This window comes from Lacerta agilis, chromosome 11 (genome assembly GCF_009819535.1).
Source record: "Lacerta agilis isolate rLacAgi1 chromosome 11, rLacAgi1.pri, whole genome shotgun sequence".
Classification (NCBI taxonomy): Eukaryota; Metazoa; Chordata; class Lepidosauria; order Squamata; family Lacertidae; genus Lacerta; species Lacerta agilis.
The window spans coordinates 47663790-47688220 of NC_046322.1; the positions used below are offsets into that span (position 1 = coordinate 47663790).

At 44.3% G+C, this 24431-nt stretch overlaps 1 protein-coding gene across 1 annotated transcript in view; it reads right to left on the reverse strand.

The window, feature by feature from the left end:
- Positions 1-3037: 3037 nt before the first annotated feature.
- ALDH7A1 (aldehyde dehydrogenase 7 family member A1) overlaps positions 3038-24431 on the reverse strand; it is a 30952-nt gene continuing 9558 nt past the window's right edge. Inside the window, exons 6-18 of the mRNA XM_033164274.1 lie at positions 23704-23836; positions 22218-22262; positions 21154-21231; positions 18969-19066; positions 18372-18413; positions 16953-17047; positions 12546-12630; positions 11471-11577; positions 9068-9184; positions 8384-8481; positions 8133-8206; positions 5734-5809; positions 3038-3433 (exon numbers count right to left, since the gene is read on the reverse strand). Of these exons, the coding sequence (XP_033020165.1) occupies positions 3379-3433; positions 5734-5809; positions 8133-8206; positions 8384-8481; positions 9068-9184; positions 11471-11577; positions 12546-12630; positions 16953-17047; positions 18372-18413; positions 18969-19066; positions 21154-21231; positions 22218-22262; positions 23704-23836 (1103 nt within the window). The 3' untranslated portion in view covers positions 3038-3378. The remainder of the gene's footprint in view (positions 3434-5733; positions 5810-8132; positions 8207-8383; positions 8482-9067; positions 9185-11470; positions 11578-12545; positions 12631-16952; positions 17048-18371; positions 18414-18968; positions 19067-21153; positions 21232-22217; positions 22263-23703; positions 23837-24431) is intronic.

Genomic DNA, 24431 nt, shown 5'->3' on the forward strand with positions numbered 1-24431 from the left:
TGGGCGGCTTCCAACCTATTTATATAAATGCAAGTAAGCATTTAAAAACGTCTGTATGGTTGCATAGCTCCACACCCCCCAACATTTCTCCAATGAAAATAGGAACACCCTACCGTACAGCGGGTGGTGCTGTGGTCTAAACCACTGAGCCTAGGGCTTGCCGATCAGAAGGTCGGCGGTTCGAATCCCCGCAACGGGGTGAGCTCCCGTTCTTCAGTTCCAGCTCCTGCCAACCTAGCAGTTCAAAAGCACGTCAAAGTGCAAGTAGATAAATTTGTAACGCTCCGGCGGGAAGGTAAACGCCGTTTCCGTGTGCTGCTCTGGTTCGCTGGAAGCGGCTTAGTCATGCTGGCCACATGACCTGGAAGCTGTATGCCGGCTCCCTCCGCCATTAATGCGAGATGAGCGCCACAACCCGAGTCGTCCGCGACTAGACCTAATGGTCAGGGGTACCTTTACCTTTAACCATACCCTCCAACCATTCTCCAATGAAAATAGGGGCATCCTAAGGAGAAGCGAGACATTCCAGGGTCAAATAAGGAACTGGAACAGCTTCTGTGAATCCAGGACCGTCCCTGAAGAAGAGGGACACTCGGAGGGTATGCAAGACTGCCCCTTCCTAGAGATGTGCATCCAATTTGATTGAAGCCCACGTTCCCAACCAAATTGGGTTTAGCTCCAGGCTTGGGGCGGAGTAGGTTTGAGGAATCCCACTTGGAGAGAACCAGAGTGGTCAGGGAGCAAGGAGAGGAAAGAAGCAGGCAGCTTCTGAAAGGTCTGTGCTGGGAATGTGTTGAGGAAGCAGCAGGACTGGACCCAACAGATCCTTGCCCCTCTCACCACCTGTAACGGATCAGCCCTTAGGCTGGGTATGGTCAGGAGCCCAGCATATTAGGAGTTAACACCCACTCTATGTGACTGGCGGCTCACTCGCAGGAGGCGGGGTTTTTCGCCCTTTAAAAGGGGGGAAATGGCAGTTGGTCAAGAGGGTTAGAGGGTGAGAGGGTTGGAGAGAGATCGTGAGAGGTTAGGCTTTGGGGAATGGGAGGAAAGGTCTTTACCAATGCTATGTTGTAACAAAGCTGAATTACATGACAAGATTTGTACCTGTAATAACCCGAGACATCCATGTTTTCAAGTTACCTCAATAAAGTTAAATGTGTTTCAACGTTCGTTGACTCTGGCAGTGTATCAGTGCCTTAAGAGGTGTGACTAAGAGGAGAGAACAAAGTTTTCCTGTGGAAGAGCAATCGGTTTGCTTATTCTCCTGTCATACAGAGGGCTGGGCAGTGAAGCCAAAGGTGCCACGCATTTGCCAAAAGGGAAGGCAAACTGCAGTAGTTGGGAACCCGGGGAGGGAGATCCCCATAGGTGGCAAGAGGTTTTCGAACGTGAAGCACTGAGGTACCCCAGAGACATCTCCCATATGAACACTTTAGGATTCATTCTAGTCGTCAGTGAAACCTAGGGAGAGACACAGTTGGGGAAGCATTGAAAGGGAGGGATCGGGAATAAGGGTCCCTCACACCACCCAATCTGACGTTTTGTTTTTTGGAACCACAATCAATCATGTAGTTGGGAGGGCGCAAAGGATCTCCTTCCTCTGCCCTGCTCCCAACGGCATGTTCAATAATTATCTCCACCTCCGAACATATCTTTAGCTGCACGTTAACCAAGGATTCATTTTCCTCTGGGGTATTAAAAACTGAGAAGTTACTACTGCTGTGAACAGCCATTAGTCTTATGCTTTGTACACTTTTACATGTAGTATAAACACAAGACAACTGGGAAACACTGGCCTGCGATCCAATTGGAGAACAGCCTTGACCAAAGGTGACATGAGCTTTGAAGGCATTCAAATTCAGGACGAAAGGGAGAAACGTGCCAAGAGGAAAGCACGTTTGGCAAATCCTCACCATGATCAGCTCCTGCCCGGAAACCTATTTCCCTATTTCCCCACTATGGAAGGAAGTGTGGATCCAGAATTGCCTCCACAGTCACTGTTAAGACTGTGTTCATGGAAGACAATCTTACTCGACTACAAGTGATCGCCAAAGGAGGCAGTTTTACATAGAACTCTCTGGAACTCAATTCTGGCCCCTCTCTGTTCATGGTGAGTTCCGGCACCTCTTTTTCTAGAAAAATTGCACTGCATAGAAATATCACAGGCCTTCCTTTTTTTTTTGGAAGGGAAGGAATTTCATCTCACTGCAAGCAGTACACCATGAGCACAAAAATTCTGCCTAATCCCAGAGTACTTATTATTATTATTATACTTTTCAGCACACTGGAGATCCCAAGTAAAGAAATAAGGAAGTTGATCAGGATAGCAAGAAATGTAGAAGTTTTATTTCTGCATTGCAACCGGCTACATAGGAATACTTTCCAATACACTTTGGCACAGTTTCGTCGTGGGTGACCAATGCAGCACGCACAGGCGGCGTTTTAGGATTTTGTAGGTCACGACCCGAGATTCAAAGAGATACAGGTGCTTCGCTGGAACTCAAGTACAACGCCAGAGTCCTGGACACATGATTAGAATGTGTGCAATATTCTGCCTAACTGGGATTTCTGGAAAGGAACTCACGGGGACATACCATGGGGTTGACGAAATTGGCCCGGGGGGGGGGGGAGGTGGACACAAAAATCACCCCCCAAAATCTGTTACCAGACTGTGTAAGATTGGGAGCTGAGCAGTAGGAGCAACGGCAAGGCAGTATGAAGGCAGACAATTATGGAGTGAATGATGTACAGGCATACTTTGGAGATACTGCTATAGACTGGAGCCGAATTTGGAATATAAAGCAAGTCACACAATTTTGGGGGGGGGGGGCGGGTTCCCAGTACGTATAAAAGTTATGTTTGCACCGTACTATAGTCTATTAAACCGGCTCCTGCAGGGGCAGGAGGAGGGTGGAGACAGCTTCAGCTCCACTTCTGCGGCCAAAAGAGGGGCAGCATTTGGGGGGGGGGCTTCCTTACCCTGGAATTGGCCAGGAGAAATATATGCAAAGGGCCATGAATTGAAGCCTGTCTATTTGTGTTGTGATGCACCGAGAGATCAGACGCAGGAGAATGTTCCCGTCCTCCTCACACTGCAGCACAAAGACAGCTTTTTTCAGCCTTCCTCCTCTCCAGACCCTTCGAGTACTTGGGTTCCATAAAATGAAGTCATTTTTAATGCGGCTATCGCGGCAAAGGGATTTGGGACCGGCCAGGGGCCGCGAGGGTACTCTCGGTATGTCCCCGGGGACACTGGAGCAGTCAAAGTCTCCTCAATGCCACATGATTTCAGGGAGTTCCGCCCAACATTTCAAATCAACAGGGACTTGATTCTTCAAGGCAAAATTCAGCCAGGGTAGCACATTTGCAAGGATGCTATTGAAACTTGATTCCTTGAGCCAAAGGCAAATCCTTGCTGTAATTGATGGTGCTGAAAGATAAACAGATAAAGTAGATTTGGTCACTGAAAATATATTTTTTTATTATTATTATTATTATTATTATTATTATTATTATTTGTACCCCACCCATCTGACTGGGTTGCCTCAGCCATTAAGTGAAATATGCAGGTTATAGGAGCAAAGGAAAAGCCAAGGAAGAACCCTACTGGATCAAACAATTCAATTGAAATTGAAGGTGATTTATGTATGCCGCTACTGCGGCCCGTGTTTTGTTAGCCCCAAAATGGAAAATGAGCGAGGTCCCACCCAAAAAAAGAATGGTAACTTAAACTGATGGAATATGTGCAGCTTGCAGATCTAACATATAGAATAAGAGAACAAGAATAACATGCATTTAAAGAAGATTGGAAAATGTTTATTGAATATAGGGGCGGATTTGTGTACATGTGAAAATGTTGGCAGCATTAAGATAAATTCAACAGTATAAATAAGTTTTGACGGAAGTAATAATGGAATACTGAACGGTTTATATAAAATATGCAGGGATTTATGCTACGCAAAAGGAACCATGGAAAGAGAAGAAGGAAAGTCATTGATATTTAAAGGTTGTTTAAATGAATATTCTAAATTTTAAAACAGAAAATTAAATAAAAATTATAGAAAAAAAGAAAAAAGAAATTGAAGACATTGGGCTTTAATGTTTATAGCTGCTCTTTAAAATTATTTTTGCATGTGCAATTGTTTTACTGCTTTTAAAGACATTTTTTATATTGTAAATCACTTCAGGATGCTTTGCATAAAGTGATTCAGAAATGAAACTAAATAATAATAATAATAATAATAATAATGTATAATATTAGTTTTTCTACTGCCATTTTTAACGCAGAACATCTTTTGCCATTCTGTATTCTATTACTGCTTTTACTGTAATTGTGTTTTCATTCAACATATCATATGGCTTCAGGATTATCTCACACACCACTCAGGATCTGTTTGGCACAGTGACGGAGAAGCTGCAGCTCTCCAGATCTTGTTGGACTACAATTCCCATCATCCCTGACCACTGGGCCATGCTGGCTGCGACTGATGGGAATCGGGAGGCCCAACATTTGGAAAAGTCACAAGTTCCCCATCCCTGAATTAGTATCACTGAATGGGATGCAAGTTGCTGCTCTGCTGTTAACAGCGACGAAATCAAAGCATTTGAAAACCGAAGTGCGGCTTCTGATTAGCTGCAGGAAGCTCCTGCAGCCAATCGGAAGCCGCGGAAGCCCATCAGACGTTTGGATTCCAAACGAACATTCGCAAACCAGAACAGTCACTTCCAGGTTTCGATCAGCCAAAATGTTTGAGAACAAGGCTGTTGGAAAACCAAGGTACGACTTATTATTATTATTATTATTATTATTATTATTATTATTATTATTATTATTAAGTCCACAATCCTGTTCCCCACAGCAGCCTAGTAGATCTAAAAACGCTCTCACCGAGATAAGGAGAATGTGGATTAACCTGAAGCAACTTCAAACTAATGTCACAGTTTTGGGGGGGAAAGCATTGACAGAGTTTCTGCCAGAAAAGTCCCTGTCAATACACATCTCTACTCTGAGGTTGCCAGGATAACGTGGACACACGTAAGATGGAAATAAACCAAGCTGGACTTACTCCTGACCTGAATAATGCAGATATAATTAATTCAATTATGCATATACATTAAGCTATACATAACAGCTCCCTCTAGTGCTGTGCTATCACACTAATGGAACAAGTCTTACAGCAAACCACACACTCTGGCATATAGGCGTAGGGGTTTCTTAATTGAAATAACACTCTTAAATTAAGGCCTCGTTAACGACAATAAGAATTTCCCCCCCTTTTTTGTTTTACACAATTATCTTTTTTCTGTTTGGTTTTCTATGGGGACTATTTCCTGCTTGTTGTCCTTTTGTGTGTGTCTTACCTCACTCTGCGCACTTGTGATTTTGTACTTTTTTATTTTCAACCGAGAATGTAACATTAAAGAAAAGACACAAAATTATAATCCAATTCTCAGCAGATTAGGGTCAAGTTGGAGGATTCGCACATGCGTTTAGCATGCCTTGCTTGTTACTTTTAAAACAACAGCTGCAGGGAGGAAGGCGGTGGTGAACGTTGACATTTGATTTTGGATCCATACTCGGTTAATTAAATTATGTTTTCGCGTTCTTTCCCCCCCTTGACATCTAGACTTGCGGTTAAAGGCTAAATTGTGGTTTGCTTTGCTTATTTGGCTTCCCCCCGAAGGGCAACTCGGATAATATTTACACGGCCATAACCCCTGAGCTCTTACCAAGTGGCTCGTCTCATATATTGCTTCCACGAATCGCTGCCAGATTCCCTTCCGCCTCCAGTGTGCTTATTGCCACCTAGGGAGAAGGGGGGTGGTAAGAGATGTTGCAGGTTGAAAACCAAGGAATGCTGCTTTGCACTTCTCAAAGAAGCTCTTATCTAGACGGACTATAGAAACATTTGCCCTCTTTCCTCTCCTCACTGAAGGCTAAACTATCTCGTTAGATAAATTGAAGTTCTTGTTATTAATATACCAATAAACACACACACCAAGAACTCTGGCCAGAAATTTCAATGCTAGGAATAAATCCTACTCATGAGTTGCAGTCAAAACGCATAGAGACACGTTGATCGCTTCATACGTAGACGCTACATTTGAAAAACATAGAACAGGGGTGGCCAACTCCCAAGAGATTGCGATCTACTCACAGAGTTAAAAACTGGCAGTGATCTACCCCCTTTTTAGGAGTTCAGGTCAAAGTTGTTGAACTTTTTTTAGGGAGGGGGAAAGCCACGTTTTCTTAGGGGTGCAGGGCAAAAATGAGGAGCTTTTTTAGGGGAGCCAAACTTGTTGAGCTTCTTTGGGGGGAGCCAGTGATCTACCATGGACATCTAGTGATCTACCAGTAGATCACGATCTACCTGTTGGACGTGCCTGACATAGAACCACTTGGTTCTTTACTAACTAACACAAACTCACACATTAGCTGACGAAGGCATTCATACCGAAACAGGGCTCTGTCCTGGGTTCTTTCTTTGAATCGACTCTTGACTCCGGCTCCACATACAAAACGACTTTTTGAATACTTTTGGATATGGACTTAAGACATCATTTGTTCTTGAGTCAAACCTCTTATGTTCTACATTGTAACAAATTATACGTATGTAACTTTAAAGCTGTTTTTCTGTTTACGAGCATGTAACTCTCACCAGAATATATACCTTTATTTGTCTGCAACTCATGAGTAGGATTTATTCCTAGTATTGAAATTTCTGGCCAGAGTTCTTGGTGTGTGTGTGTTTTTGGCTAAACTATTTCAGCATCCTCTATCCTCCTGAAAATGCCCAAGTAGTCTCAAATTCACAGCTCTCATGATAGCAGGGATTCCATTGTGAAGCCAGCAATATTCAGTACCTTCTTCCAACTAGAGAACGAAAACCTTATACAGAAATTGCACTGAAGAGCAGGAGTGGCTAGGCTGCATTTTTTTTCTACAGTCATACCTCGTTTTGTGGCCGGGATCCGTTCCGGAGACCTGGCCACTAGCTGAAAAGGACGCAGGGAAAAGCGCCGCTTCTGTGCATGCGCGAGCGGCAAACCCACAAGTAACCCGTTCTGGTACATCCGGGTTTGCCACGGACGTTCACTGGAAAGGGCGCTAGATGAGGTGGACATTCACGGAGGTATTACTGCACAGTGGTACCTCGGTTGTCAATCATAATCAGTTCCGGAAGACCGGTCAACTTCTGAAACGTTAAACAACCAAGGCGCAATGGGTGGTCTGCAAATTCCACTGATAAAAATGGAGAAATGCGCCTCAGAAGCCATTTTACTTCCGAGGCACGTCCGAAAGCAGAAGTATTCACTTCCGGGTTTTGGGGGTTTGGCTTCTGAATTGTTCGGCTTCTGAGACGCTCGAAAACCGAGGTTCCACTGTACAGTGGTACCTTGGTTCTCAAACTTAATCCGTTCTGGGAGTCCGTTCAACTCCCAAAACTGTTCGAAAACCAAGTCGCAGCTTCCGATTGGCTGCAAGAGCTTCCTGCACTCAAGCGGAAGCCGCGTTGGAAGTTCATCTTCCGAAAAACCTTTGCAAACCAGAACACTCACTTCCGGGTTTGCGGCGTTCAGAAGCTGATTTGTTTGGTACCACTGTACTCCAAATACTCCAATTACTGCAAAACTTGGAATAAGGCATCTTTTTGACTTGCACTGAATAAATAGGAACATTTGCGTTTGATTGTATGTCTAACTCTGAAGCCCTTCCTTCTAGATGAGTGATGGCCAAACTTGGCCCCCCAGATGTTTTGGGACTACAATTCCCATCATCCCTGACCACTGGTCCTGTTAGCTAGGGATGATGGGAGTTGTAGTCCCAAAACAGCTGGGGGGGGGCAAGTTTGGCCATCACTGTTCTAGATGATGCCCAGTTTATTACAGCCTGACCGTGGGGTGGGGCAGACAGGATCAATCTGTACATCAAAATACACTACCAAGACCCTGGACTAAAGTTAGGAGACTGGAGTGCTCCCAAAGCAGACACAATTGTGTCTGTGAACTATGCCCTATCTATTGTAACTATGACCACCCCCATCTATGGACCTGCATGGAAATTTAGGAACTTTCTGTAGGTCCAATAGCATTCAACATTTTTTTTGGAGGGGGGGGAGGGGACATACCAAAGGCACCTCCAATTTCAGCCCCACTAGTTGGAATATTGACGTTTACAATGCCGCAGTCTGATCCCTTTGGCCTGGAAAGAAAGGAAAATCGGTTACCAAAGCAGACGTCAGTATCAATTCTCCAGAAGGACCAATCTCCAAAGCTGGAGTTGGAAATTTCATCTAGGCAATGTTTGAAGCAGATGTAAATACCCTGCCCTCCAATATAATATCCCCACCTTTATCCACAGAAAAGAGAAGAGCCATACCCAAGCCACCGGAATATCCTGCCCAAATCTTTGGTAAAGATGCTGCTGGAGAGACCTTGTTTTACTTCGTTGTTCCATGCGAAGGCTTCTTCTTCCGTCTGGAAATAAAAGCACACATGGTTAAATGAGTCGAGAAGAAGAGTTTGTATTTGATATCCCGCTTTTCACTACCCGAAGGAGTCTCAAAGCGGCTAACATTCTCCTTTCCCTTCCTCCCCCACAACTAACACTCTGTGAGGTGAGTGGGGCTGAGAGACTTCAGAGAAGTGTGACTAGCCCAAGGTCACCCAGCAGCTGCATGTGGAGGAGCGGGGACGCGAACCCAGTTCACCAGATTACAAGTCTACCACTCTTAACCACTACACCACACTGGCTCTCCAGTAGAGACATCGTACTGCGGACAGATTGCTCCAGAATCACCAGGTCCACTCATCTGTTCGTGTTTCAAAAATGGATCATATAAGGGGGTGAGAGCCTCAATGTTCTGTTGCCAACTGCCAATCAAAACTTGAAAGGATTTCAAGTTGAATCCTTGAAGGTTTCCAATACTTGGGAGGCTGACTTGTACAATTCAGCACCATTTTTATGGGCCAATAATTTCCCCACCCTTCTTCATGATGCCACCACCTTTGAACGTGTAAAAGAAGGGAGTCTTTAACACCCAAACCAGACCCGTTTGCTCACCTTAAATTTCACCACGTACAAAATAGGGACAAACGTCTCCGTCTGCACAATCGGAGCGTTATGTGGAAGGCCGGTCACAATGGTTGGCTCAACATAGTTTCCGGGATGATCTATAACCTGGAATGGGAAAGGTGAAGAGGAAAAGGGCACCAGTTGGTTTGGGGCAAGACAGGTCATACATAAAATGCCCAATGCTCCAATGCGATTGCTTCTCCAATTGCGAGGAGGTAGGTGCCAGAAAATAAACTGATCACTTCATAAAACTCTCTGGTCGGTGTGTCCATGGCGCAGAACACAGGGTCAGGGAAAGCTGAAAAATTGCAGCTCTAGAAGTGTTCGAAAGTCAGCGATCATGCCACAAACATGCTTTTGTGAACTGGCTGGCCAGAAGAGTCATCTTTTTAGTTTATTCTTTGTCTCAAGGAGGAGATTTTGGGCTCGTCCACACTTTCTGGGCAGTTTTTCATTTCTCCGGCCGCTTTCCCCAGGAAAACCAGCCGTTTACCGCTGAACTGGAACAACCGTCCATCTGCGGAAAGAGAGATTGACGCTTGTTCCAATTCAGCGCTGAACAGCAGGTATCCCAGGGGACAATCAGTGGGGCAGGTAGATGTGAGGAAGAGCTTTCTGTTTTTAAATACATTCTGCCGAACAAGGCAGACACATTCGGGCCCAACAAGAGATGCCCTGCTTTAAGTCAGATTCTGAGCGGCATAAGTAATTTCAGTCTAGAGGAAAACTTGCTTCCTTTAACTCATGGATGACTAACTGTTGGCCCTCCTGCTGTCGCTAGACTACAATTCCCATCATCCCTGACCATTGGACATGCTGGCCGGGGCCGATGGGAGCCTGTCGGGAGGGCGTGGTATTGGCCAGGTCTGCTCTAGCAGAATATTTGACTCTGATGACATTTTGCTTCTTTGCAGGCCAGACAAAGTCTTCCACAGCTGGCTGGTGAAAAGAATCACAGAGATGGGAGGAACCCTGAGGATCTTCTAGTCCAGGGCTGTCGAACCAGTCGACTGCGATCAGGTCGATCGCTCTATCCTCATCGCTCGTGTTGTTTAGAAGCCCCCTCTCCCCTTGGTCTTCCCCTGTGTCGGTGTTTAATGGGCGTTCCTTTGTTGTCTGCATCTGTTAGTGGCTGAGATGTTGGTGAGCGATTTATTGCAATTCTGTACACTTACTTTTAAATAAAACTCAACAACTTAGGTGAGCCCCCCGCCCCTAAGAAAAAAGCTTAACAACTCTGGGAAGCCCCTCCCTAAAATAAGGTCAACGGTCAACAACTGCTAATAATAATAATAATAATAATAATAATAATAATAATAATAATGATACTTTTTATTTATACCCTGCCCTTCCCCACCAAACCAGTCTCAGGGCGGCTATCACCAAAAAAATCACAACAAAAACATAAAACAATTCATTAAAATACAGATTAAAATACAATTTAAAATTAAATCTAAACTGCAGCCTCATTTTTAAGTAGCCCACCAATCACACCAAAAGAATGAAACATCAGGGTTAAACTGAAACCAACCCAAAGGCTAGGTGCCAAATCCCACAGGGCCCTGGTCTCATGCCAGACTGTTCCACCAAGTCGGGGCCAGTACTGAGAAGGCCCTGGCCCTAGTTGAAGCCAACCTAGCATCCTTGTGGCTCGGGACCTCCAACAAATTATTATTTGAGGACCTTAAGGTCCTACCCGGAACTCTGAACTCCACCCCCCCATGGTTTTTTTCTGGGAGTAGATCGCAGTCTCTTGGGAGTCGGATGGCCCTGTTCTAGTCTAACTATGCAGCTGTCCCTAGCAGGGATTTGAGCCTGCAACCTTGGAGTCACCAGTATCATGCTGCAACCAATGGAGCTATTCACGTCAACGCTGAAGCCAGCCGACCAACCATTAGGCTTACATCAACTGTTCCGTTTGAGCCCTTCTTGTGTTTTATGCACCATCACAGACACAATGGAACAGTCGTAATGCAGCCAAACCTTTCCAACACCTGCAGAACCGAACAGGACGGAAATTTCACTAAAACGTCTCATTTCACTAAAACGGCCTGCTTTCAGCTGAACTGGTTACCTCACAAAGACAGCAGATTCCCCATCAACTTTGAAATGTCCATCGATATCAGCGGGTGCATTCAGAGTATGACTACCAAGGAATTTCACCTTTTAGGCTTTACGGTGGGGCTTTGTTTTAAAATTATCCGTCATCCAGAAAACTCTGGTCAGAAATAAAATTAATCAATGACCCATCCTGCAAGCAGCTTTTATCCTCCAAGAAAAGAAAAAAGCGCACCATTGTTGGGAGAAACACGTTCAAGGTGACAGCTTAAACTTTTTTGTAATCATAGGGAAAATATAGAGAGATATATAAGTATTTGTGAGATTAATCACCTTCCCACCATAGACCACAGAGCCGCCTTGCTGTTTGGCTTGTGCCACAGCATCAACATACAACTTCACCGCTTGCTCGGTGTGCAGAGGGCCATAGAGGGTGTTTGCTGCAAAAAAAGAAAAGAAAAGTCTGTATCTGAGCAGGGCCCACAGCTAACATTTACCACAATGCCTACCGCTATGTCGTCTTGAGAACTGCACTATATTTCTTCATCTACAGTCATACCTCGTGTTGCGTACGCTCCGTGTTGCGTACGTTCGGGTTACACACCTCCGCGACCCGGAGGTCCTCCGTGCAGCGCATGCGACGCGCAGGTGCACAGAAGTGTTCTGCGCACTTCGTGCATGCGCAGAAGTGCAAAAAACCCGCGAACGTCTGGGGGTTTTTTTGTTGTTCATTCGCATTACGTACGCCAGGGCTACGTAGCGCGACACGGAATGGATTGCGTACGTAACACGGGGTACCACTCAATTTGTCATGCCACCAAGTTCTGTATATTCCAATATTCTAAGGTGCCATTCTTCTCTCAAAATAAAGACAATTAAGAATTTAAAAGAAGGCTGGACATGGTATAAAGAATATATGGGAAGAAGAAGAAGAGGAGTTTGGATTTGATATCCCGCTTTATCACTACCCGAAGGAGTCTCAAAGCGGCTAACATTCTCCTTTCCCTTCCTCCCCCACAACAAACACTCTGTGAGGTGAGTGGGGCTGAGAGACTTCAGAGAAGTGTGACTAGCCCAAGGTCACTCAGCAGCTGCATGTGGAAGAGCGGAGACGCGAACCCGGTTCACCAGATTACAAGACTACCGCTCTTAACCACTACACCACACTGGCTCCACACTGGGGGGAATATTATAACAAGAAAATAAGTGTAACAGACCGGGGGAAAGAAATACTCAGCCGTAGACATGACAAAGATAATGAACATACATTTAGTGAAGTAAGAAAATGCAGTCAAAAAGACAACAGATGGCAGCTTGGGAAATGGGCAACCGTTCAAGTTCTCCCAAACTCCAATACCAACCAAGAACCACCATGCAACACTTCCCCGAGGCAAAGAGGAGCTCTTACCGTCCCAAGGATCTCCAATACGGACTTGTGCGTACGCCTTTACAAGTTTCTCCACCACTTCATCGTGGATGCTTTCATGCAAAAACTAAGCAGAGCATTAGAAAGAAAGAAAATGTTTTAAGATTGGCAACAGAGGTGCTAACTTCCAAGGTCCTGCAGAGAACAACGGGGCTGCTAAAAGTTTGTTCCGAATGTTGAAAATGCCAATACAGTCGTATCTTGGAAGTACGACTTCCAAAAACCAAAGTGCAGCTTCTGATTGGCTGCAGGAAGCTCCTGCAGCCAATCAGAAGCCGTGGAAGCTCCATTGGACGTTCAGCTTCCAAAAATCATTTGCAAACCGGAACACTCACTTCTGGGTTTGTGGCATTCGGGAGTCAAAACGTTAGAGAACTACAGGGGAAACTCGAAAAATTAGAATATCGTGGAAAGGTTCGTTTCTTTCAGTAATTCAACTTAAAAAGGTGAAACTAATATATGAGATAGACTCATGACATGCAAAGCGAGGTACGCCAAACCTTTATTTGTTATAATTGTGATGATTCTGGCGTACAGCTGATGAGAACCCCAAATTAACAATTTCAACTTTGGGGTTTTCATCAGCTGTACGCCATAATCATCACAATTATAACAAGCAAAGGCTTGACATATCTCGCTTTGCATGTCGTGAGTCTATCTCATATATTAAACTCCAGTAGCTAATGAAAACAACTGCTTACATAAATGGAATTTTCCACGATATTCTATTTTTCTGAGTTTCACCTGTAAGATATTTGAATACCAAGATACGACTGTAAAGTACTTCCATTTTTATGCTGTCCTCGATATCATCAAACTAAGTTATGGCAAGTTCCCCTTTCTCCCCAGATACATACTGAGAAATGCACATTCTATTTCTCAACCAGATGGCATAGAGTGCATTTTTGAGAGCTGGCAAATGCTTCCACCATCTCAGGGTAAAATTGCCAAGACGTTTAAAGCAGAAATTAACAAAGCCCAACATATTCAAGCAGCAGCAGCAGCAGCAGCAAAAGGATCTAGAACCCAGTTACTTTTGCATACGAGGGGCTGTTATTTACGTGGCAATTGGTCTGGCAAACCATGAAACAGAATTTGAAGATCTTCAGTCTGCCCAAAGCCAAACTGAGTTAAAACATTTAATCAAAGACTTAGAATACAGTGCACATTTGGGTCTTTAAGGAAAAAAACGTGGAATTATTTCACTGTGCGCAATCAGGAGAAAACTAGGCACTTCTCCTAAATCTCCCTGAAACCCATGAGGTTTTAAGTAACTGCTGACTTAAATGAGATGTGCCAACATTTCTTCTTCACCTATTGGGTTTTATTCATTTGCATAAGCCTGCAATTCATAACTGTATTTTCCTATTCATTGTGAACTAGGGAGATCTGATCAGAATTTAAATAACCTGATTTCAAAAGCGAGCAGTAATAATGGGAGACATCAAACATCACGCACAAGCAGACATCCATTAACACAACGGGTATTTCTCTTCTCCTCCTGCAGTCCCAACATCCCAAAATATGCTTGGAAAAGCTTAAGGAACCTCCATAGGAGATTTGGAAAGCAGATCAGGGGGAAAGGAGAGGAAATCACTAGATATCCCCCTCTGAGTTTAGAACTAATGGTTTTGGAATAATAAAAAAAGAATATTAAAAGAGCATTTGGGATTTTCCCCAGGCTGCTATGAAGCCTGTGATCTGTTGGCTAAGCATGGCTCATTTGGCAAACAAAATCTATCCAATGCTTGAAAGATTGAAAAAATATGTATCGTTTTTACAGAACCACACCAATCCAAACTGTGCTGGAAACAAATTTAAAGGAAGATAATCGCTTCAGAATTAACCAGAGTTCTTCTGGTTCCATTCTTTGCTAAAGGGCCTTCTCGGTAGTGGCGCCCGCCCTGTGGAATGCCGTCCCGTCAGATGTCAAGGAAATAAACAGCTATCTGACTTTTAGAAGACATCTGAAGGCAGCCCTGTTTAGTGAAGTTTTTAATGTTTGATGTTTTATCGTGTTTTTAATATTCTGTTGGAAGCTGCGCAGAGTGGCTGGGGAAACCCAGGTAGATGGGCAGGGTATAAATAATTTTATTGATTGATTGATTGGAAGGCATACACGAACGACGACAAGCATTCCATCATTATGATGTGAAGTATTTTCACATAAATTACGCAATAACGCAACAGGTACATACCTAACAACCCGGAAGTACCGGAACAGGTTACTTTTGGGTATCGGCGCGTGCGCAGAATTACTAAATTGCGCTTTGCACATGCACAGAAGCGCACCGCACACATGCACAGATACAGCACTTTAGGTTGCGCTCTTTTCATGTTGTGAATGGGCCTCCGGAACGGATCCCGTTCGCAACCAGAGGTACCCCTGTACAATGTTCTATGGGCAGTCAGTCCATTATATAGTGAGCAGTGCTTAAAACTGGCCATGCACTCAGATGACAACTTCTTCCTGGAATTGCACAGATATTGTGTTGCTCAGGCAGGCGAAGGGGAGCAACAGGCATGCACAAACACAAGAGCCGCTCCTAATCGGTGGAGGCTGGTCCCTTAGGACAAAACAAGTTCAGTCCGTCCTCAGGCAGACTTTACTCGCTTCTTCTTCCTTAGTGCCAGTGTCATCCTTTGCACAATTTCAGCAAGGAGGATGGCCAAGAGGTGGTCAAAGTGATACCGTAACTACCTGGCTCCAGGGTGGATAAAAATCTATTATTATTTTTTAAAAATAAAATTAAAAAATTGATTTTTAAAAAAAATTAAATCAATTTTTTTTATTTAAAAAAGATTTTTTTATTAAAATTGGATTTTTAAAATAAAATGCTTCTGGAGGAAAAGTATTTCTGAAGATACTGTAGTTTTCTATTTAAGTTACATTATAGGGGACGACAGAGGATGAGATGGTTGGACAGTGATCTCGAAGCGACTGGCATGAGTTTGGCCAAACTACGGGAGGCAGTGGAGGATAGGGGTGCCTGGCATGCTCTGGTCCATGGGGTCACGAAGAGTCGGACACGACTGAACAACAACATAGTCCAAAGGCTATTCATCAGGAATTAGGGTTTTAAGTTTTTCATGTGTGCTAAAACTCAGTCCAAGTTGTTGGGGTTTTTTTTGAAATCGTTTAACCACATCAGTTAACAAACACGGATACATATGCAATAATGTTATTGTTTTAGTTAAATAAATTGCAGGGCCGCCTTTAGCAGCTGGGGTGCTGGGTTGCAAATATCCACCCAGCGCCCCCAAATTACCAGATACGGGGGGGGCGAAGCTGCGCACTGCCAGCCATGGGTTGGCAACTCCCCCCATGCCGCTGTGGGAGAGCGATCCGCACGGAGGCTTGGGAAGGAAGCTGTACACATTCCAGTCATATAGTTGGAGGGATGCAGCTGGTGGGCGTGCAGGGAAAGGGGAGGCTGCCAGCAAAGCCGCGCAGCTCCCCAACTCGCTGGGGCGCCCCTGAGAGGCTGGCGCCTTGGCGCGACGCACCACTAAGCCCTGTGGGAAAGACATCTCTGATAAATTGTTTAATTTGTTATTGTGGAAATGGATTATTTTTCTCCTTCCAATAAAGTACAGCAGAAACGTTGTCTAAATATAAACAGTTAACATATTAAGCCTCACCATAATTATCTGTCAATGTATTTCTAATAGTATAACCGCATCAGTAATTTTTGAGATAACCTAAAAACTACTCTGAAAATCTATTATTCCAAAAATGAAACCTTCATCTGGTTGTAAATACCGTTTTAAGATTATACCAGCAAGAATGAGTCTTTCTGTAAAAAAGTGATTTAAAACAAGTCCTACTGACTAGTGATTTAAATCACTAAAGGTAAAGTTAAAGGGACCCCTGACCGTTAGGTCCAGTAGCGGACGAATCTGGGGTTGCGGCGCTCATCTCGTGTTACTGCACGAGGGAGCCGGTGTACAGCTTCCGGGTCATATGGCCAGCATGACTAAGCCGCTTCGGGCGAACCAGAGCAGCACACGGAAACGCTGTTTACCTTCCCGCCAGAGCGGTACCTATTTATCTACTTGCACTTTGACGTGCTTTCGAACTGCTAGGTTGGCAGAAGCAGGGACCGAGCAATGGGAGCTCATTCCGTCGTGGGGATTCGAACCGCTGACCTTCTGATCGGCAAGCCCTAGGCTCTGTGGTTTAACCCACAGCACCACCCGCGCTACTCAGTAGTTAAATCCACCCTGCCTGACTCTTATCGCTGGGCTCTGGCTCCAGCAAGCCGTTGGCCTGCCATCCTACCAGCCCCGATGGGCACAAGACACCACTGTTCCTAGCGCTACTGCAGGCATCCGACTAATGTCCAAACAGGCGTTTGGAGAACACACGGAAATCCCAGTGCTTCTTACCAGCCTCCTGGCAGTCGTGCATCTCTGGCCTGCTGTCCCCACAGCCGCGAAGAGGGCCGACGGAATGACCAGGTGAAGGTCGGCATCATCAAAGACTGCAAGGAATTGAGAAGGTGCAGAAAGGGGAGAATTCAGATGCAACTGTGGAGACGGAGGAGACTCTCACCGAAAGTCTGAGCAGTCAGTCAAGAAGCATTAGGGAAGAGAGATGGCAAAAACTGGCTGGAAAACTCAGAACCCAAGAGGACAGAAACTTTATAAAAGAATGGGGAAAATCCGTAAGTTGTTTAGGAGACCACTGTAAGCAGATGGAAACATTGGCAGGATTTTGATTTCACTTGTAGCGTAACAAATACCATGGACAAGATGGATCGATATAAAAGTTAAAGAGTATGGAAGAATATGCAGTTGTATATGTTCAAAATGGGACCCCATGGAGGGCATATGGGGGGGCGGGGAGTCCCACAATTTGGAGGAATCTCCTTATGTGGAAATATATTTGGATTTTTATAACTTTGTACTTGTAAAACCAAATAAAAATGATTTCAAAAAAGAAAGAAGCACCAGGGAAAAGAGAAGCAGGTTTTGATTCTGAAAGCATTCAGTGGCCTTTATAGGCAGCAGCAAAACACCTGAAAGGCTTCAAGAATTGCCAACCAACAACAACACACACACACACAAAAACACCTTGTGGGTAGTAGTTAAAAATCACCAAACAAGTTCAATCCACTGATTTCAACAGTCTTATTAATTTTTACTCCGAGTAACATCTGAAAACAGCCTTTTGTTTTGAATCGAGGAGAATCGCCCAGTTTCCCGCAGATCTGGTGAGACAGGTACACAGTGGAGTATAACCGGGTAGTGCAAAACAAACACTGCACAAGAAAGATAAAGCAGAAATGTCTTCTATAGAGAAGTTCTGGCCCTCTCGATGTTGCTGAGCTGCAACTCTGATCCACAAAGAACAGCTCTGCAACCATTCTGCTCCCACCATTGATCCGGAACTGTAGCAAACGCCGCAGAGCAACTGGAGGTGCCACCTGGCCCCCGATTTTATGCTCAAGAAAAACAAGGGTACCCCAGTTTTTTTCCTCTGGAATCTTATTCATTAGGAGGTCAAAGAGGACTCTGCAGAATTTTGGGCAGGAATGCAGCAAGTAACAAATGAAGCAAAAGACCTTGGTGCAGTGAAGTTGAAAGAAAAGGCTATTAAGCGACACTACAAAACAGATTTTGAGCACCCTCTTAAATGCAAACACCAGCAGCTCATCGTGAAAGCAGAGCCTGGGTTTCAGTCAACCATTCACGTGGACTCAAATTTCCAGGGAAGTCCTAAGTACGTGCCGCAAAATCCATTGTCCATGCACATTCACTCAGCCAGAGAGATCGGCTTTATCGTTTAATGAAAATATTAATTACCGATAATAGCGTTGTTTCCACCAAGCTCCAACAGAGACCGTCCTATTGAAATAAAAAAAGCAGTAAGCCATGTGAACATTACCCACAATTCCTAGCTAGGAATATGCCCTCCTCACGCCCAGTTGTCATAATGACTTTGCCGCTTTGAGTGGGTTTAAACCACCACCCCCCTCAAAAAAAAACCAAGCAGTGTATAAAATTTATGGACTAAATAAGTAAGTAAAGAGGATCACAAGAGAAGAAGGAAGTCAAAGTTGTTGTGTTATTTTTTTAAAAAAGCAGCATCTTCTGTAAGCTGGAAGAAAAAAACAACCTTGATGCAGGCAACAATTTAGAATTCCTTTATGTGAATGCAAAGGGCTTGTGCATGATGCTTCTTGTAATAACATAGGACCAAAGCCAGCACTCTTTCCACTTGCAATTAATTATTATTATTATTATTATTATTATTATTATTATTATTATTATTATTAATAATAATAATAATTGAATTTGTGTACTGCCTTTCACCTGAAGAACACGGGGCAGTTGACAACATGGCAAATTGTAAGACTCCTTGAATTCAGAAGAGATACTGGATCCCGATATTCCACTTACCAAATCTCTCCTGAACCGCCATCGATACCTGCTTGCCCACATTGGTGCTGCCAGTGAAGGACAAGAGATCCACTCTTTCATCCTTTGCCATCGCTTTTCTACAGAGGAGAGAGGAAGATTCTTAGTCAGTGACAACACAGGTAGAATTAGAAAGTATGTTAGGGTGGGAGGAAGGGGGAGCGCTGCCCTTCACTCTCAAAACACGTTGCATTTGTGCCAATCAAATATATAATTCGTCTAACATTGTGTATGCCATCAAATGCCAACAGTGCCCTTCAGCTCTCTATATTGGACAAACAGGCCAAACCCTACGCCAAAGGATAAATGGACATAAATCTGACATCAGTAATCACAAGACAGAGAAACCAGTAGGAGAACACTTCAATCTCCCAGGACCTTCTATACAAGATCTCAAAGTAGCTGTCTTATTAAAAAGGAATTTCAGAAACAGACTGGAAAGAGAAATTGCTGAATTGCAACTCTTTACCAAACTTAAAACCATGGAGAGGCCTGGTCTGAATAGAGACATTGGATTCTTATCTCGTTATAAATGACAAAGCTATTTTTAACCTTCTCGCCCCTTGCTTTTTCCTGTAAGACCAATTGCAGTCGTTAACAGTCGTCAACAGGTTTTCCACACCTATCAGCCAGTCACCCATTCCCACCACCCTTCTGAGTCATGCCCCTCCCCACTCCCTCACTATATATAAGGGTCTGGTGACTTCTGTTTCAGTGTATCTGAAGAAGTGTGCATGCACACAAAAGCTCATACCAAGAACAAACTTAGTTGGTCTCTAAGGTGCTACTGGAAGGAATTTTTTTATATAATTCCTGTGACACTCCTCAGCCATCAACTTTGCTATTTGTCTAAAGGAAAGTCTGTATTTTTAACAGCATGAACAAGCTTCCTTCTGCCGTCCCATGCCATGTTTGCATTCATTTTTCCAAAACCATTGCTGCTTTTATTTCCTACACTGCATTCGATCGCATCGCAATCGGAAGTCTATGGAATGCAAACGGCAATAACAACAAAGTGAAAGAAACATCAGCTGTAAAACGCAATTAAAATCCATGCCGCATCTAGCCCAAAGTTATCGCAACTGGAGAAAGATCATAAAGTGGTCCACCAAGACCACCAGCGATTTTCAAGTGGCCCAAGGGGGAAAATTTGAAAAACCACCGTGTAAGGATGTTCAGTGGTTGCCCATGAGTAAAACGTCAGACGGTGAACTTCTAAAACTAAGTTATTTATTGTACAGTGGAGCAAAAAATCAAACGTCCATCTCATCCCTCCGCAGAGTCCAGGAATGACCCCTTCCGGTTCTTTGTCCAGCAAAAGAGGCGCGGGATTCTGAACCCCCGCCTCCCCCTTCCGCGTCCTTCCTGCCTGCGTCCTCGGAGCGTGGGAACCTGACCCTGTTCCCTGCTTCCCCCTCGGCGCTGAGGCGCTGCGATCCTCTCAGAGCCCCTGCACCGCCTTCCTGCCTCTGACTCCCCCTCCCCACCGGAGGAATGGTCGCTTCCGGTTGAGGAGTGGGAGGACGAACTGGTGAACAGCTTGGGGGGTTCCCTATACTGCAAGCGCTCCCGCGACTCTCCCAGCTGCAGGTAGGGGGGTTTCCTGACACACCGCTTTAGCATTCCGCTCTGCCACTCAAACATTACAGAGCACGTATATTTGAAAGTTTTTGCATTTGGGGAGAGAGCATACCAAAGATGCCACAGGACAGCAATTCCTTTTAAGTGTGCAAAACTGAACCTTGAGGAAGGTTCAGAATGGCTGTTAGAATGACTGATCAGGGACTGATGTGGTTTATTACTGTAAATTCAACCTCCTAGTTAAGCTGACATTTCTAGCCATCATATTTGTGGTAGTGGGTGCATAATGCAATCCTTTATCTGGAGTGAGCCCCGCCATAACCAACGGAATTTACTTCTGAGCAGATATGCAGGGGACGGCATTGTCGTGTCAAATCTAGGTCTACTGAGGGGATGGGTTTTCCTTTAGTAAGGAGATCACAGTTTAAGTGAAAGCTCGTTCTCGTTTTGATGCAACGAGTCAATAGCATAGGAAACATTTGCAGCTGTAGATTAAAAGTACCGTTAAGAGGTTAACAGAGATTTAATAAGATTCACCAGGCTATATTCCCAAACTGTGCATAAAAATACCAAAAGTTGCGCCTACCCAATATCTGCTCCACCACAGACCAGAGAGCAGATAGCACCAGGCAGTTTGTTATCCTCAAGAACCTGGGCAAGTATTCTAGGATACAAAGAAAGAAGATTCATTAGATGCCTGATGGTTCCTTGGCGAAAGGATTACACGTGCAGGACATAGTGAGACTTTTCTTTTCATCACCTTGCCAAACGCACACACGAAAAGGTTGTATTCAACGGAGAGCTAGGTGGAAGCATGCACAGAACAACTTCGGTTTGGTCAACAGCACTTTCCCCTCCTCCTCCTACATGCACCCCCTAAAACTGTTTTGGAGGGTTTGTAGAAACCCCCAAAATGAGATGTGGAACTATGTGGAAAAGAGGCAGCTCATACATGACCTTCCAATGGCCGCCGGGACCATATAACACCGGTCCTGAGAGACCCGCATTGGTTCCCAGTACGTTTCCGAGCACAATTCAAAGTGTTGGTGCTGACCTTTAAAGCCCTAAACAGTCTCGGCCCAGTATACCCGAAGGAGCGTCTCCACTCCCATCGTTCAGCACGGGCACTGAGGTCCAGCTCCGAGGGCCTTCTGGCAGTTCCCTCACTGCGAGAAGTGAAGTTACTGGGAACCAGGCAGAGGGCCTTCTCAGTAGTGGTGCCCGCCCTGTGGAACGCCCTCCCGTCACATGTCAAGGAAACAAACAACTATCTGACTTTTAGAAGACATCTGAAGGCAGCCCTGTTTAGGAAAGTTTTTAAGGTTTAATGCTGTATTGTTTTTAATATTTGATTGGGAGCCGCCCAGAGTGGCTGGGGAAACCCAGCCAGATGGGCGGGGTATAAATTATTATTATTATTATTATTATTATTATTATTATTATTATTATTATTACCAGCATCCCTCCCTAATGCAACCAAAGTAGGGAGGTTGACATAGACCTCTCATTTCAGACGTTACCAGAGAAGCCCAGAATGCAAGTTGCAGCGAAGGAAGCACTCAGCCAGCTTCTTAAAACAAAGCAGAAGAATGAACGAGAGACAGAAAGGAAGCACAGAGGTTCTAGCGACAGAGGTAAGTGAAAACTCACTTTGTAACGGCGACACTAACGAGAGATGTTGTGGGGGCACCTTTCCTTTGGAGGGAAACAAACCAGGAAAGATTATTCTTCCCAACTGCTTCTTTTAAAATGAACATTGCATGATATTTTAAGAAACTGCTACATTAGGGCACCTAAAATTACCTAAAGCAGTAGATTGCCAGCTTTTCGTTTTCTTTCTTTTCAACCAGATGCTAAAATCATAGAGAGCTCTGCACATGCAACTTTGAAGTTAACAGGCCACCAGTGTTTGGTTACTTAAGGCTTGGGTACAGTGTTAGAAACTCAGGTGTAAAAGCCACATGCCAAATGGCTCCTTAAACCAAGGTTACAGTCACCAAAATGAAATGTCTTGTTGGCATTTCAGGGCAAGACGACTCTAACGTCTTATTTTTCAAATGTTGGACCGACTGTGATTGATTCTCAGTTAAGCATCTGGCTAGTTCAGATGACAACCTTCAGCTAGTTTAAGAACTTTGGGAACTTAAAGAAAAAAAGTCACTTGATCCAAACTCTTTCTTAGCAGTGACACGGACCATTCATAATGTAAGAAAATTCTTCCCAACTGCAAGCATGGCAGTGGGGTGGGATATGTTAAAATAAGCTACAACAATTAACTATAATCTCATTCACCGCTCCTGCTCAGGCTGCACCGAAAAAGCATTTTGGTTCCTGAAATTCATTCCAATTACGCAGATAAAATATAACAGATAGAATTCTACAGGATGTGTTGCTAGCGTGTAAAAACAGTCCAGATCCAAGGATCCCCAGGCACGCACCTCCAGATGGCGGAGATGTCAGGCAGCTTCACTTGGTCACACATGGCCCATAGCCAGGGCACCTAATCAAATAAGCATCATAATCTTTCCATTGTAAAAATATGACCCAGTAGTTCTAGGCGACTATCTTAGCTGCTGAACAGATTCAATAAAGAAATGGAAACAGTCACTGCTTTAAGCACAATCCTGAGAACTGCTGCATAGGCAAAATAAATACTTAGCATATGTCAGGGTCGGGGACCTTTGGCCATTCAGATGTTGCTAGACTACAACTCCCATCATCCCCGACCTTTGGCCATGCTGACTGAGCTCATGGAAGTTGGAATCCATCAACGTCCAAGTTTCTGCATCTGTGGTGCAGAGCTTTCCAACAACCATGAAGCCAAACAGAATCCATTCTGGAAGTCCGTTAGACTTCCAAAACGTTCGGAAACCAAGACGCAGTTTCCGGTTGGCTGTAGGAAACTCCTGCAGCCAATGGAAGCCACAAAAGTCACGTCGGACGTTCGGGTTCCAAAGAACGCTCGCAAACTGGAACACCCACTTCCGAGTTTGCGGCGTTCGGGAGCCAAAACGTTCGACTCGCAAGGCGTTTGGGGTCCAAGGTACGACTGTATACCGAAACGCTGCAGCACCCGTTGTTAAGCTAGAGGCCACCAGTTAAAACCGTCACCGTAAAGCAGGACAGATCAACTTACCAGAGGCAGACGTTGCCACAGACCATTGCAATTGCGTTGTTCCAGCCATAAACTGCTACAGGAAAGTTGAAAGCTGTGATGATTCCTACTAACCCCACAGGATTCCATTGTTCTATTAAGGCATGCCCAGGCCCTGCAAATAAAAAGCCATGCAGAAGACGTTTGATGAGTATAGAATTTCATTTATTCTATTTATCCTTCTCATTATCCAAGGAACTCGGTGTACACAAGAATTAGCCAAATTCCATCCCCACAAGCACACTGTGTCGTAAAGCTTATTGTGATAGTTTTTTTTGGGCACCAAGCTTATTTTAGTCAATAATCGAACGGCAGAGCCCTTCGCATCAAAGCACGAAATGGCTCTGTTTGCATATGATGAGCTCTACAAGCAGATAAGCCCAAAACAAGCTTGAGTAAAGAGTCAGGCTCACTCCTTCCCTTTCTCCTCTCAGTAAAGTTCCGCTTTTAAAATAATCTGAGCTTATTGCTGTGTTCAAAACATAGGTGCTGGTTCAACACAGACCAATAATAAACAATAATAATAATAATAATAACAACAACAATAAATTTTATTTATACCCCGCCCTTCCCCGCCAAACCGGGCTCAGGGCGGCTAACACCAATAAAATCACAACAAAAACATAAAACAATTCATTAAAATACAGATTACAATACAATTTAAAATTAAATCTAAACTGCAGCCTCATTTTTAAGTAGCCCACCAATCA